This window comes from Onychomys torridus, chromosome 6 (assembly GCF_903995425.1).
Source record: "Onychomys torridus chromosome 6, mOncTor1.1, whole genome shotgun sequence".
Lineage (NCBI taxonomy): Eukaryota > Metazoa > Chordata > Mammalia > Rodentia > Cricetidae > Onychomys > Onychomys torridus.
Window position 1 is genome coordinate 122062004 of NC_050448.1, and position 13370 is coordinate 122075373.

The 13370-nt window shown below is 38.7% G+C and overlaps 1 protein-coding gene across 4 annotated transcripts in view; it reads right to left on the bottom strand.

Annotated features, from left to right (window-relative positions):
- Prkacb (protein kinase cAMP-activated catalytic subunit beta) overlaps nucleotides 1–13370 on the bottom strand; it is a 92575-nt gene that overhangs the window by 35504 nt on the left and 43701 nt on the right. Inside the window, exons 1-2 of one of the 4 annotated variants that reach the window (XM_036189962.1) lie at nucleotides 9976–10115; nucleotides 9384–9495 (exon numbers count right to left, since the gene is read on the bottom strand). The exons of 1 other annotated variant lie outside the window; for it this stretch is intronic. In XM_036189962.1, coding sequence (XP_036045855.1) covers nucleotides 9384–9390 — 7 coding nt within the window. In that variant the 5' untranslated portion in view covers nucleotides 9391–9495; nucleotides 9976–10115. Of the gene's footprint in view, nucleotides 1–9383; nucleotides 9702–9975; nucleotides 10116–13370 lie in introns of those variants that run through there. 2 more of the 4 variants (XM_036189960.1, XM_036189961.1) reach the window with 2 other exon arrangements.

A 13370-nucleotide genomic window follows, 5' to 3' on the forward strand; every position in this document is an offset into this window, starting at 1 on the left:
ATATTTGTGTGTCTAAAGTTTCATATCTAATTTATCTTTTCTCATAACCAAAGAAAATCATGCATTTCCACAAATACAGAAAAATATACTCATTTCTTTATTACTCTTTTCTCCCACACTGATGTTTTTGTACATTACTTGAAAGCAAGCCACAACTTGAAAGTCAGATTAAAGCTCATTTTAAAGAGGATATTTAACTAAAACTTCAAGTATGGAATCATTTTATCCATGCAATTCACATAGCTTTACAATGAACAAGAATGTTTCAGTGGCGACACTAAACAAATCCACAAGGCGTTGTTAGATTTGATAGCTGCTTATCTATCGTGACACACTGTGAGTCACACTATGCCAAGGTCTAACTGCCAGATGTTATCAAGAGCATCTCATGTGCAGAATGTGTAGATTTACTACTGAAAATGCAACAACATTGCTATAGATGTTGAACTCTAGAGTCTCTAAGTAGATGCATCTCATCTCCCCTATGACACGTTGCACAACGAAAGGACCACTTTCAGTCCAAATATATTAGAAAACAGAACCAACAGAATATACACTTCCTGGACAAATGTACAACTACAATATTGTTTCACTCAAATTTGTAACACTGTATCTTTTCAAAAGCTACTCATCAACCTTGATAATCTTAAGTGATACACATTCTTGTCTTCTGTCTCGATTACAACCTTCTCTGTTTCAAATGGTGTTCTATTTATTATCTGTAAAGTATCATACAAAGACTACAATACCTGTATGATCTTATAAAAATCCAACATAAAATTAAATCATTCCTTACAAAAATATTTTATTAAGCCAAAATAATAAAATCAAACTATGAGAAAAATAAAAATTTACAAACAACTGAACAGAAAGTTTTAAAGTAAACATTTGTTTTATTAAAAAGGAGTTGCCTACCAGATATGTCTGAAGAAGATGAAGCTTGTGTACAAAATGATAAAATAAATGATGATTAAAATACACTCATAAAGTAGTGTTAGAATAAAGTCATGTCTATATATTTTCTAAAACAGTTTCTAAAATATATTTCTAAAACAATATTTGTAGAAATAAAATGTTAATGCAAAAACTCATTTATTTGACTGTACATATTCAAATAATACACTTCAAAGAATCAAGAAATAAAACTAACAACTACTATTTGATGCCAAAATTTGTTTCATGCTAATTTTCCTTACATTAAAGTGTTAGTTGGGCATGATGGCACACTCCTTTGACTCTTGCACTCAGGAGGCAGAGGAAGAGGCAGGTTGATCTCTGTGAGTTTGAGGCCAGCCTGGTCTACACAGTGAGTTCCAGGACAGCCAGAGCTGTTAGACAGAAAAACCGTCTTGGAAAAAAGTCCAGGTCTGTTAGAGTTTGCCAGAGGTTCTTGGACAGAGGTGAAGCACCGTGGAGGAGACATCTGTGTTCAATCTCCAAGGACAGAGTCCTCTGGCAGGTGAGGTTGGAAGAGAGGACATCCCAGGCCGAGGTGATCTTGTATAAAAGGCATGAAATTCACTTATCCAATGTCTTTGTTTTTGATTTTTGTTTTTTGTGCTGAGGATCGAACCCAGGGTCTTGTGCTTGCTAGGCAAACACTCTACCACTGAGCTAAATCCCCAACCCTTGTCTAATGCCTTTGAGAGAAAGCAAGGAGAATGAACCTGGGAGCGTCCTTTCTTTAGTGACAATAGGAGAAAGGCACCCACTCCCATTGCTTCTCTATATCATTGCACTATTAGTTATAACAGTGAGACAAGGAGGTTAAGGCCAGAGCTCTCCTTATGCATAGGGATGTACGGTTGTTTACACAGAAAATTCAAGAGACTCTCACTGTGATCTTAGAATCCACAACCTCAGCTTGAATAAATGGGTATGGTTTTAATCTCTTCTTTAAAACTGTTTTCCATCAGCAGGGGCTTCCCTGATGCTTTGGCTGGCTCTCCTTGCCCAACTTCAATACAAGAGGAGGAGTTTAGTCATACCATAACTTGATAGGACATCCATGCTTTGTTCATACCCACGGGAGGCCTGCCCCTTTCTGAACAGAAACAGAGAAGAAGGAGGTTGAGGGGGGAGGAGAAAATGGGGAGACAAAGGGAGGGGAAACTTCAGTTGGGATGTAAATGAAATGAGTAAGACTGTAATGTAAGTGATGGCTGGCTCCCCATCAGAAGATGGAGCTCTTCTCTGTATTTCTACTCTGCTGCCCTTCACTCCTGTCTGCCGCTTCCTTCTGTGCTCTTTACCCACACTGGACTTGCACCAACACAATTGCTTCTGTAGCTCTTCTCCTGAACACTTCACAATCTATCTTAAAATGTATCTCAAAATCCACTTGAGCCACACTCCATACATTTCAATATATAGTTAAATTTTAATTATTTAAGTTACTTCTTGGTCCATGAGTTATTGGAATTTTGTAAATCCATAAGCAAACACATTTGTGTTTATGAATGAGCCTTTATCGTCTGAACTCAATTACTTCATGTCCAAGACTACAAGTAAATAAATAAATAAATATATCTCATGTCTTTGGAATTTGTTGAATATGCTTAAGTATAGAATCAATTTTATAATCAATATTTATTCTGTGATTACTAGATAAGAAATCTCTATATAATCCATAAATTTTATATTTTATAATTTCTCCCAAATAGGTCAGTTTTGTTTTATGCATTTTGAGACTCAGAGGCATATATGGTTTTCATTTCTCCTTGTCTCCAGTGGTAAATGGTGATCCACACAATGACTCTAATCTCTGAGATCTTACCATGTGATACTCTCATGAAGGCCCAGACTCTCACAAGTGTGGGCGTTTTGTTCTAAGGTGGTGAATAAAAGCTTGACTATTGCTTTTTTCTGCAGGAAACATGAAGGACAAATCCTAGCAGAGGCTCTGTACTCGTTTCTGCTGGTCTGAGTGTTACCAGCCAGGATCTGCCCCCAGTGTTTTATTAGCAGCTCCTTAGACCACAAAATTAATATACATTAAATCCTGAAGCCTCCCTTAGGGAAAGCAGCTGATGATGACTTCACAGAAGAGACATCCCATATGAATGAACACACACATATCCCAGCCCTGACCCAGGCACTCAAGCGGAGAGATGTGAGCCGAGTCAGTTTCCTACCTCATACTGCACTGGGAAGACTCTTCCAGAGTCCTAATCACACAATCCCAGGCTGTACAGATGGAAGGACCTGGCTTCTCTTTTGTGAGGACATTTAACACGAATGTCCTCAGCTGGCCATAGTGGTGCACACTTTTAATCCCTGCACTCGGGTCTCTGTGAGTTTGAGGCCAGCCTGGTCGACACAGTCAGTTCCAGGACAGCCAGACCTACATAATGAGACTACATAAGGAGACTGTCTCACCACTCATCCCACTCCCCCCCCCCCCCCCCACAAAAAAAGAAAGAACAAAATAAGGAATACCACAAGGTATGAAAATCTTGCTTCCATTTCCCACCTTTTCCCCTCCCCCTTGGGAATTTCTTTTAATTCCTGTGAATTTAGAACTGACTTACAGGATGCTTGCTACAGAGCCTTCAGCATCCTGAGGTACTGGATCTTCATTTTTCCTCCCTTAGAAGGAGCTCCAAGTTGTGTGGCCTCCAATTCTAAGTTTTTGTTGTTGTTTTGTTTGTTTTTCCTTATCAGAAAAGCTTCACAAGAGATTTTAAGATGTACAGACCAAGATATTTGAAGATTGATTTGTTTCCCTTAAAATTCAAAACTGCCACCAGTAAGCACATGGTGCTGGTACCTTCGTCAATTGTCAATGCACAATGACTGCTCCTGATTGGCACATTCAGACTTTTCTTTAAGAAGTTTTACATGCTGTATTAGCATAGTGGTACGTCGTGTGTGCTGGAGGTCCCTGGCACCAAAACAAAAAGTTTGTTTTCTCCATTAATTAAAAACAAGTAAACAACAACAGAAACTGTTCTATCGTTACTATGTCCTGTGTGAACACTGCTCAATGAATCTGTAGAACGACCTACTCTTATATAACACGGTACTCACGTCACAGGCTTCCTTGTTTGTTTTCTGAGTCAATCTCACTTTTGCTGCACAGTTGCTGTTCTGTACATTTTGAGGCAGTTTCTGGCTGTAGAGTCTGAACCTAGGTTGCAGACTGCACTACCACACCTGTCCTCCCCCATATTTGTTATTTATTTGTGAGAGATGTATATATGTGTGAGTGTGAGTGCAGGTGCATGTGAAGGCTCTCAGCCTCACCTTATTGCTTTGAGATAGACTCACTCTGAACCACAAGGAAGCTGTTTTGGCTATAATGGCTGGCTACCTGTCTCTGCTCAGTTTGGGGGTTACAGGCACATGATGCCATGCTGAGCTTTGATGTGGGTTCTGGGATCCAAGCTCAGGCCCTCATGCTTGCACAAGGTCTCTTACTCACAGAGCAACCTCTCCAGCCTGTCCACCAAAAATTCTTATCTTGCTCATTTCCTCCATATCCTGGAAGGGCTTATCAGACTAGCTAATTTACTTTCCGACCACGGCCATTTGTGGGATCCCCTGATCTAATGCAGCCTGCTCATTACTTTCAAGCACCAGGTACATTTTCTTAGAATCTTTCCTTATCACAACACTATGCTTCTTTTCTATTCTTACCTGATTTTCAGCCCCTTCTTTTCATCCTAGTCTTCTGCTGTTTTCTTAAAAGATTTATTTTATTTATGAATGTGTATGCAAATATGTATGTATGAGTACATGTACACATAAGTGTGCTTTGGGAGCTGGAGTTACAGGTGAAATTGTATGCTCCAATGTGGGTGCTGGGACTTGAACTCAGGTACTTATGACTGAGCAGTAAAGGCTCATAACTGCTGAACCATCTCTGCAGTCCTTGTGGGTTTATTTGATTTCCTCTGCCCATTTTCGTATTCACTTGAAATATTGAAGAACTAATTCAGATGATCTCTGTATTTTTTTAAACAAATATTTCTAAATATAAGTTCATTTTCTTTCTCTTGAAGGCAGTGACTTTATCCTTTAAGACTGTATAACCCTATTTTATAGGCTCCATTGTTGTTTTGCTTGTTTATCTCCATAAACTATGGGAAGCTTTTAAAATCTTCTTCACACATGATCTAAAAGAAGGTAGCTGGTTTTTCTTTTGACCTCCCACCTTCTATTGTAGGTGCTATTTTGTCTGTATGCACATACATTATTAAATAATCCAGCAACTTTCAGTGGTTGTAGGAGCTGGAGATGGCTCAGCAGTTAAGAACACTGGCTGTTCTTGCAGAGGACCCAGGTTCAGTTCTCAGCACCCACATGAAGGCTCACAACCATCTAAACTCTCTCTCCCAGGGATCCAATGCCTTCTTCTGGTCTCTGGTCACTGTATACACACAGTGCACACACATAAGGCAAAACATAAGTATACAACAACATAAAGAAAATGTGTAAGTATTCAGGACTACAGGGTAAACTTGCTGGTATTGATGCCAGGCACATCAAGGGAGAGTTCTGTCATATGAGGAAAACAAAAGGCCATCTTTTCAATTTGCAATGACCTAATAAATTCTTGGCCGTCCCAACAGAGCTGATGGAGTACAAAAGCAAAGGGTAGCCTTTCCCACAAGCCTCATCCTGGGAAGTTGGTAAGGGTTGTTTCTCTTTCTTGAAGGCAAATAATCCAGAGTAAAACAGACTTAGAGTGTGGTCATCATCTGGTCTAGTACATTCTGGGAAAATGCCCTTCCTCACTTGGAGGGCTCCTACACTGCTTTCATAATTTTGTTCTTACATTTTCAGTTAAATTAACCAGCTGCTTATTCCTGTTTAGGTCTGCAGCATTTCTGGGAGCCATAGAAGATCAAGATTTCTTCTTCAGATTCACCCTTAATTAAGCTGGACCAAGAAGCAAGCTCACCTAGAACACCTTTCTAAACGGACACATAAAATTTGTACATATTTACAGTATGCCATGAGATGTTTCTATGGATACAATGTATAATGTGCAAGTCAGGGTGAGCTTACCTGTCTCCTCAAATGGCTTATTTTTTGTAATGAGAACATAAGACATCTTCTCACAATGAACTAACACAATACGGAGTCATCATCTCTTGCCACCCTACTGTGACTAGAACCCCAGCTCTTGCTTCCCTTATCTAGCTGCAACCAAGCACCTGTTAACTCACTTTCTGCACGCTCCCCATCCTCCGTTCTTCACATGGCATTCTAATAGTGTGATGCTGGTTCTGTTGACAGATGACTGAGCTCCATCTTGCACAAACAGCACAGAAACCTACACTATATGCTGTGATGACAGCATATCAGACAAAGGAAATGAAAAAGCCATGTGATCTTATAAAAACCGAGATAGGTGTTGTGATTCCAGGCTCCTTCACCAGCCCAAATGCTGGGCCTCATCAGAGCTTAGTTCCACCTCTGCCTTGGGACTCAACAGCTCAACATTCTGACAACACCCGTGTCTTGTATGGTTCTGCCTGTCTGAGGAGGCTCCCTTGTCTTCCGGTCAAAGGGCCTTTTGTAACTCAACAGAATTTTGGGAGAATTCCTTTAGAACTTGTTCACAAAACTTGCTAGTAAGAGAAAATCTTCACCAAATGAAAAAATTTATTAGGGGCGGTAAAGGCTCTTTTTACATTTATGAGCAGTTTTTAAATGCTAGAAAGACGAAAGAGTAGATGAGTACATTATAGCTTCTTGATCATTTTTGTCTTTATGTTTCAAGATGGACATGTGAACACTGTGATGATGTATTTTCTGAAACAGCTCATACAGCTGATATTTTTCACTGGTAATGTAACCAAAGTGTTCAGACTCATAACAAGTGTGTATTACTTGGTTATTCACTTAGCCTCCTAACTCGGCTTCCTTGCTTCACTTGGGATACTAGAATAACTATTAGAAGCATCCATATGGCCAAATGAAGGCTTTCACCAAGAAGTTCCAGGTCTAGAGGTCAGAAACTCACTTCTAATAAAATACTGTTACATATCACACATTTGCACCTTCAGAGTTTATAATGGATGTACTGAAAGCTATGGTGATTCTCATGATTTCTACAAAGAATATAAATAGGGAAGATTACTCATCCCTGATGCATAGGCCAGGAAGGAAGGCTGTGGATCTCTCCTGGCCTGCTAAGGAGTTCAATCTCTAGTTCAGCGGCAATTACAGAATTTCAAGTTTCACAGTGGGTTAAGAAACGGACTTATTTCAATTTAAGAATCAGTGTGGAAAGTCATCTGAAGAGACATGACGCTGGAGGCTTGGGAGGAGAACAGCTAACTAGTCAGAAAATGGTGCTGAGGAGAGAGACAGAGTGACCAGCTCCAAAGGAGTTCCTGGTGATACTGGGTCTGGAGAAGACTCCTGATGTACAATCAATAGAACTAAATGATTCAATACATAACCAGGGGTAACAAGTTATAAACAACCCTAAGATTCTGGCTTTTATTTCCCATATGGATTATGGGGTCATTAACAGAAACATGGACCCAAGATGATGGAACAAACAGATGTTAAGAGAGAAAGAGAAAACTGTCTTTTGAAATGGATGTTTCAGGTAGTGACTGAGGCGTGGGCATGGATGAGATCACTCAGAGAACACAGCACTGAGAGGACCAAAGCCAGATCTCCAGAGAAGATGGCTTTCTAATTATCAGGAAGTAGAAAGGGACAGCTTTACAGCTATTTCCACAAACATAGCTATGTGTGTACAACAGACATAAATACATTGTAATTTCAGATAAAAAAGGCCCAACATTTGATTAGTATTACTAATGAAGCCACATTCTCTTGTAATTTTTCATATTTTGAAATAGCTAGATAATTCAGTCACAGCATGAGTGAAATCATTTGAGGTTGAACATTCTTCAAAAAGCCAACATCTATTTGTTTTACCACACTTAGTGCGGCAGAAAAGGCTGGAAGGGAAGGCATCTATGATCAAGTCCATGACCTACTCTTTAACCCATAGCTTTCTTGAAAGAAAAAGAAAACAAACAAGAAACAGCAGCAATGTCTCCAGCTAAACACATCAGACTCTAAGATTCCCCACAACACTACAGTGGTTGCTAAAGATTCTAAGGTTATACTCAAGCTTTCCAAGGAAACACAGCTTTATTTAACTAAATAAAAAGCAACATAACCAGGTCTATGCAGTTTCATATTTGTAGAAATTGTAAGAAATGTCAACATACTGATTTCACAGTATCAGCCCAAATTTCAAGGGCTAGATCAGAAATATCTACTCTGGAAACAAGAACATAATTATCCAGTCAGTTTTTAATATTCTGCATGTAAAACAGCCCCTTGTGTATCAAATGCCACTCTATAATGTGAACAGCTTTATTGCAGTAGGATAAGGAACATTTCCTAATTACAATGAAGTCATCACTATTTATGGAAGAAAGGTTCCTTGGCTTTGAATTTCTTATCTATACCACAAAATCCCAAATCTTTCTGACCTAGAATCTAATCCCAAATGTCTTAAGTGTGAACCTTGTTATCACAAGGCACATAATGCTCCCCATAAGTGACACCTGGACCAGCCCTTTCTGCCTCAGCAGAGATGCTAATGAGTGATGCTCTGAGCAAACACTCACTCTGACAGCAGCATGTCTATTTTTAGCTGCAGGTTTGCTTGAAGTGAACAGCTCCTGTTCTGTGATAAGCTGCAGTATATACTACAGCAGATTTTCTCGAAAAAATAAATAAAATCACTTTTGGACACGCTTGAAAAAATGAATAATCATAGCAAAAGATTAATTTTCACAAATGTATTTAGTCTCATAAATCATTTTTCCAAAATAATATCAACAAAGCCCCCAAATACATATATTTATTTCATCCTTAATTCACTATTATAAACCAATCATAATTAAAAGTAACCACCCCAAAAATCAATAAAATTTTGGCAGCATCTTATTTTCAGTATAAGTATTTTAAAAATATAGCCCAAAAGAAGCCAACAAAAAATAGTATTTGGATGACAAAACTAATTAAAGTCAAGTTAAATATAATGATTTCAAGCATCATATTCTAAAATAACCTCTTTGTAGTGTATGGGTCTTCTACTTATTAATTTACAACACAGTCAACCACATTGGTAGTGAATACAAGAAATCAAACCATAAAGAAAATCAGAAATGGAATGCTGGTGCTATCAACACTGTTATTGTTTATAGTTCTTAATGGCTTTTAAAGGCATTTCACAATAATGCCTACTTTAAAAGCATCAACACAAATGCCATTTACCACAGCTCTGGCTTTTATAACCACCTCTACATAAATACCTTTTCCTTCTGAGTTAAATATTTAAAATATATATCTATATATATATAGAGAGAGAGCTGAAGAGTCTCCGAGACCATACTCACCATTCATGATGACAGCCAACCTCTCCAGAGCATATTGCTCAGAACAACAGCCCAGCAGCAAAGGGAGTTATGCTAATCTCTGGAGGCAGAGCCGATGGTGTAAACACATATGCTGGAGCAGGAGCAGAAAATCAAGAGCTCTCTTTTGTTTTAAAAAGAAAAGCCCCCAGAAGCAAAGCCTAAATGCCCCGTAGGAGGTACCCCTAGACAAGAGGATAATGCCAAAGATGTTTTATGTAACCACGGTTAGTTTTTTTTTTCTTTTTTTCCTAAGCTAGCTATCCTAGCTTCCTTCATATACCTCCAGAATAACTCAAAATGGCAGGGAGAAAATGTGAACCAGGATGTATACGATATTCTCAACTGTAACAGCACAAGTTGTTACCACGGCAACATTAGACCAGCATTATCAGTTTCCTTCTAACCAAGAGGTAGCTTTCCTAAAGCTTTAATGAACCAAAACAAAATGCCTTTTTATTCTAGGGCAACATGATCTCCAAATGACGACATTCTATACACTTAAGCACTGAACTAGCCCTTTTATACACCTTTTAAAGGTATTTTTTAAATGCCCTTTTCTTTAAATACTCACACAATCCCATGTTGAATGCGGTGAGGAACAAACAGCAGAATGATTGCACCTAAACGCCTTTCATTACAGCAGCTCCTACTGCTAGCTGCGGACCTCACTGAGACTCAAGTGCTGTGTGCCGCTGCTAGTGACTACTGGGGATGAATCTTACTGCCCAGATCGCTGACGGCTTTCATTTTTCACGAGCCAAAAGCAGCTATACTGCAGCACAAATGTTAACCATTTCAACATTCTGTATCCGGGAAAGGCACAATATAGTGCTATCCACAACCTGCTTTTATAAAGGAAAATTAGGGAATAACACTTGTAAATTCCCATTAAATTCAGCATGAAGTATCTGATATTAACCAGGTTTTTTTTTTTTGGCTTGTTTGTTTGTTTGTTTGTTTTTTTAAAGACAACACAACAAATTTACTGGCAACCATTGTGACATTTACTGGCAACATGTGACATTCCTCCTATTAAACAGGACTCTGAGGATAGACTGTACGGTTAAGTGGGTAGGCTGGATAGGATGATGAGCGGATTCTAGTCTCAACAGACCTAAGATTTGTACCACTAATGATACAAAGGGCCTACAGAACCACGTCCATGTGGCAGAACTTTAGCAGATGAATCTGCTCCTTTAAAGTTGCCAGCAGAGGCAGGACTTGTGGTGATGGACATCCAGTTAGGGACTTGCTCCAAGAAACAACTAGCAAGCTGGACTGAATTGTTGGAAATGAGGTTCACTGCTCTGGTACAGATCAAGCACAGAAAGTTGAGAGGCATCAGGAGGCACCACAAGACTCTGGGTAAGAACACTGAAATCTGTGCTCTTCTTGTCCACTCAGATCCCTCCAGTTTGGTTGGAAGGCTTAGGGGCTGCACTGTTGGAGGAAACCAAAGCCCCACAATGTCACCCTATCAGTAAAGAAGCAAGCTGTGAGGAATTGTTGGGGAAAATGCCCAGCTCCCTTAGCTTGATGCCCTGGCAGGATGGACAGCAGACTGAGGGTACAGCAAGAGACTTAGGAAGAAAATGGCAACAAGACAGAAAGGAATGAAATGTTCTCAAAGTCCTTGGATGCACAGGACATCATAACCCCATTTGAGATCCAAAACTTGAAGCTACTGTGGATCAAACGTGTGCTTCCTCATCTATACACAGTCCCACCAGTATGACCTCTGATAGTATATATCAACTGACTTCCGGGACTCAGGACACAAACTATGAAGTCCACAAACTGGATTAAAGATGTAGAAATAAAAAGAACAATTCTTGGAGAAAAAAATTAAGCCAAATACAAGCAATACAAATATCTCATTTTAAGGACTCGGTTTTTACCCAAACCCATATGCTTCATAATGAGATGAATAAGCAGTCAACAGAAAGTGTCCCAGAAATGGGATTTATGTACAATTTAGAAAATATTTGCAAACATTTAGTAAAATGTTGGATGAAATGAAGGGGAACTGTTTAAAGAACGATACAACAGATGGAAATTTCAATACAGAAAGAGAAATATGAAAAACAGAAAGTAGAGATCTGACAAGTCAATACAAAAAATTTAAACTCACTATAATGCTAACATCACATTTCAGAAAGAAAAAAGATCTAACCTGTAAACGTGAGTTGAAGATAGACTGTAAATATGAACAATATCAAGAAAAGTGAACAGTCTCAGAAATATACTTAATACTGAAGGCGTAACACACATCTAACAGGAGCCAGGAGGAAAGAGTGGAAAAGTGTTTAAAGAAATAATAACTAAAAGTGCCCTAATTTGAAAAAACAATGATAACTCATAGTCCGTGAGCCAAGTGAAGCAAAGAGTTAAGCTAATGCTAACTAGGTCAAGCAGAAAGACCCACATCTAGACACTTCATATTCAGCGAAAAATAAAAATAAAGTGAATAATCTTAAAACAGGAAGAGAAAAGTCAGTGCTCATGTCCCAGGAAAAAGCAATACAGTGAGTGTTGACTTCTCTTTAGAAAGAAGATTGACCAGGAAACAGTGAAATGATCCATAGAAAACGCTACAAGAAATAAGAAACAGAACTGTCAGCTAAGAGCTGTGTATCAAGGAAAACTACTTCCCACAAAGGAAACCTAAACATTCCCAAAGGAAACCACAACAGAGGACACGAGCTGTCGTGCAAATGCACATGGAGTTCAGACGCTAGTGAAAACCACAACAGAGGACACGAGCTGTCGTGCAAATGCACATGGAGTTCAGACGCTAGTGAAAACCACAACAGAGGACACAAGCTGTCGTGCAAATGCACATGGAGTTCAGACGCTAGTGAAAACCACAACAGGGTAAGCTGACTACAGGAAAATACAACCCACTATGGAAATATGTATGTATACACATGTGTGCATAGATACACACATAATGGTTATACATAGTCTTACATATGTGAGGGTGTGTAGTGCTGAGTATCAAATTTTAAACCTGCTAGGTATGAATTTACAAAAGGTACAAATGCAATTTATATGAAAACATCATATTTAGACAATAAATTTATTATATTAGTGCAAAGAAGTTCTATTTTACTAGAAATTATGTCAGTTATATCCTAAAGTAGATTGTTATCAGATAAACATTAAAAACCAAAAGGAGCCATATGAGGTTGCTTGTCACAGAACCTGGTGTACTGCTTCAGAATAGACTCTTTCAACACATAAACAGAGGATTTGTTCTAAAATAACAATAAACAGCATAGCAGCAAAATCACGTAAGCCAGCAAAAAGTCAGTTTACTCTCATGACCAAACACTGTGTAGGTCTACAATTATATGTGTTGCCCCTTTATACAACTGTCGGAGCAGGAGATTTGTTGACGGTAGTATTTCTATAAACGCAGGAACAATGCAGTGAACTATGGAATTAGGACAGCTATAGTATCACTGAGCAATATGAATGTTTCACTTCCATTATGATCTAATGGAACTACTACCACAGAGGTGGGTCACTAGTCACTGAAACTCAGAATGCAAAGCATGACTAGAGTTGGTGATTTCAAAACTCTCTTAATAAATCATAGAAAACCTAGACAGAAAGTGAGGAAGGACAAACTAAATTTGCACAATCCATAAAATACAGCATCCAAAGTCAACAGAATGTGATTCTTTTACCATGTAGATGGAAATGCTCTATTTTCATATGTAATACAGTAAGTGAATTAATTCAAAAGGCTCAGTCAATTTTTTAAAAATACATTCTCTTATCAAGTATAATTAAGGGCTCATATGATGGATAGCCGAGAGGGTGAGGCATTTGGTACCAAGCCTGATGACCAGAGTTCTATCCTCAAACTCCACAAGGTGGACAGAGAAAACCAACTCTCTGTAACTGGCTGGTTCTCTGACTTCCATATCTGTGCAATAATATGCACATACCATACACACA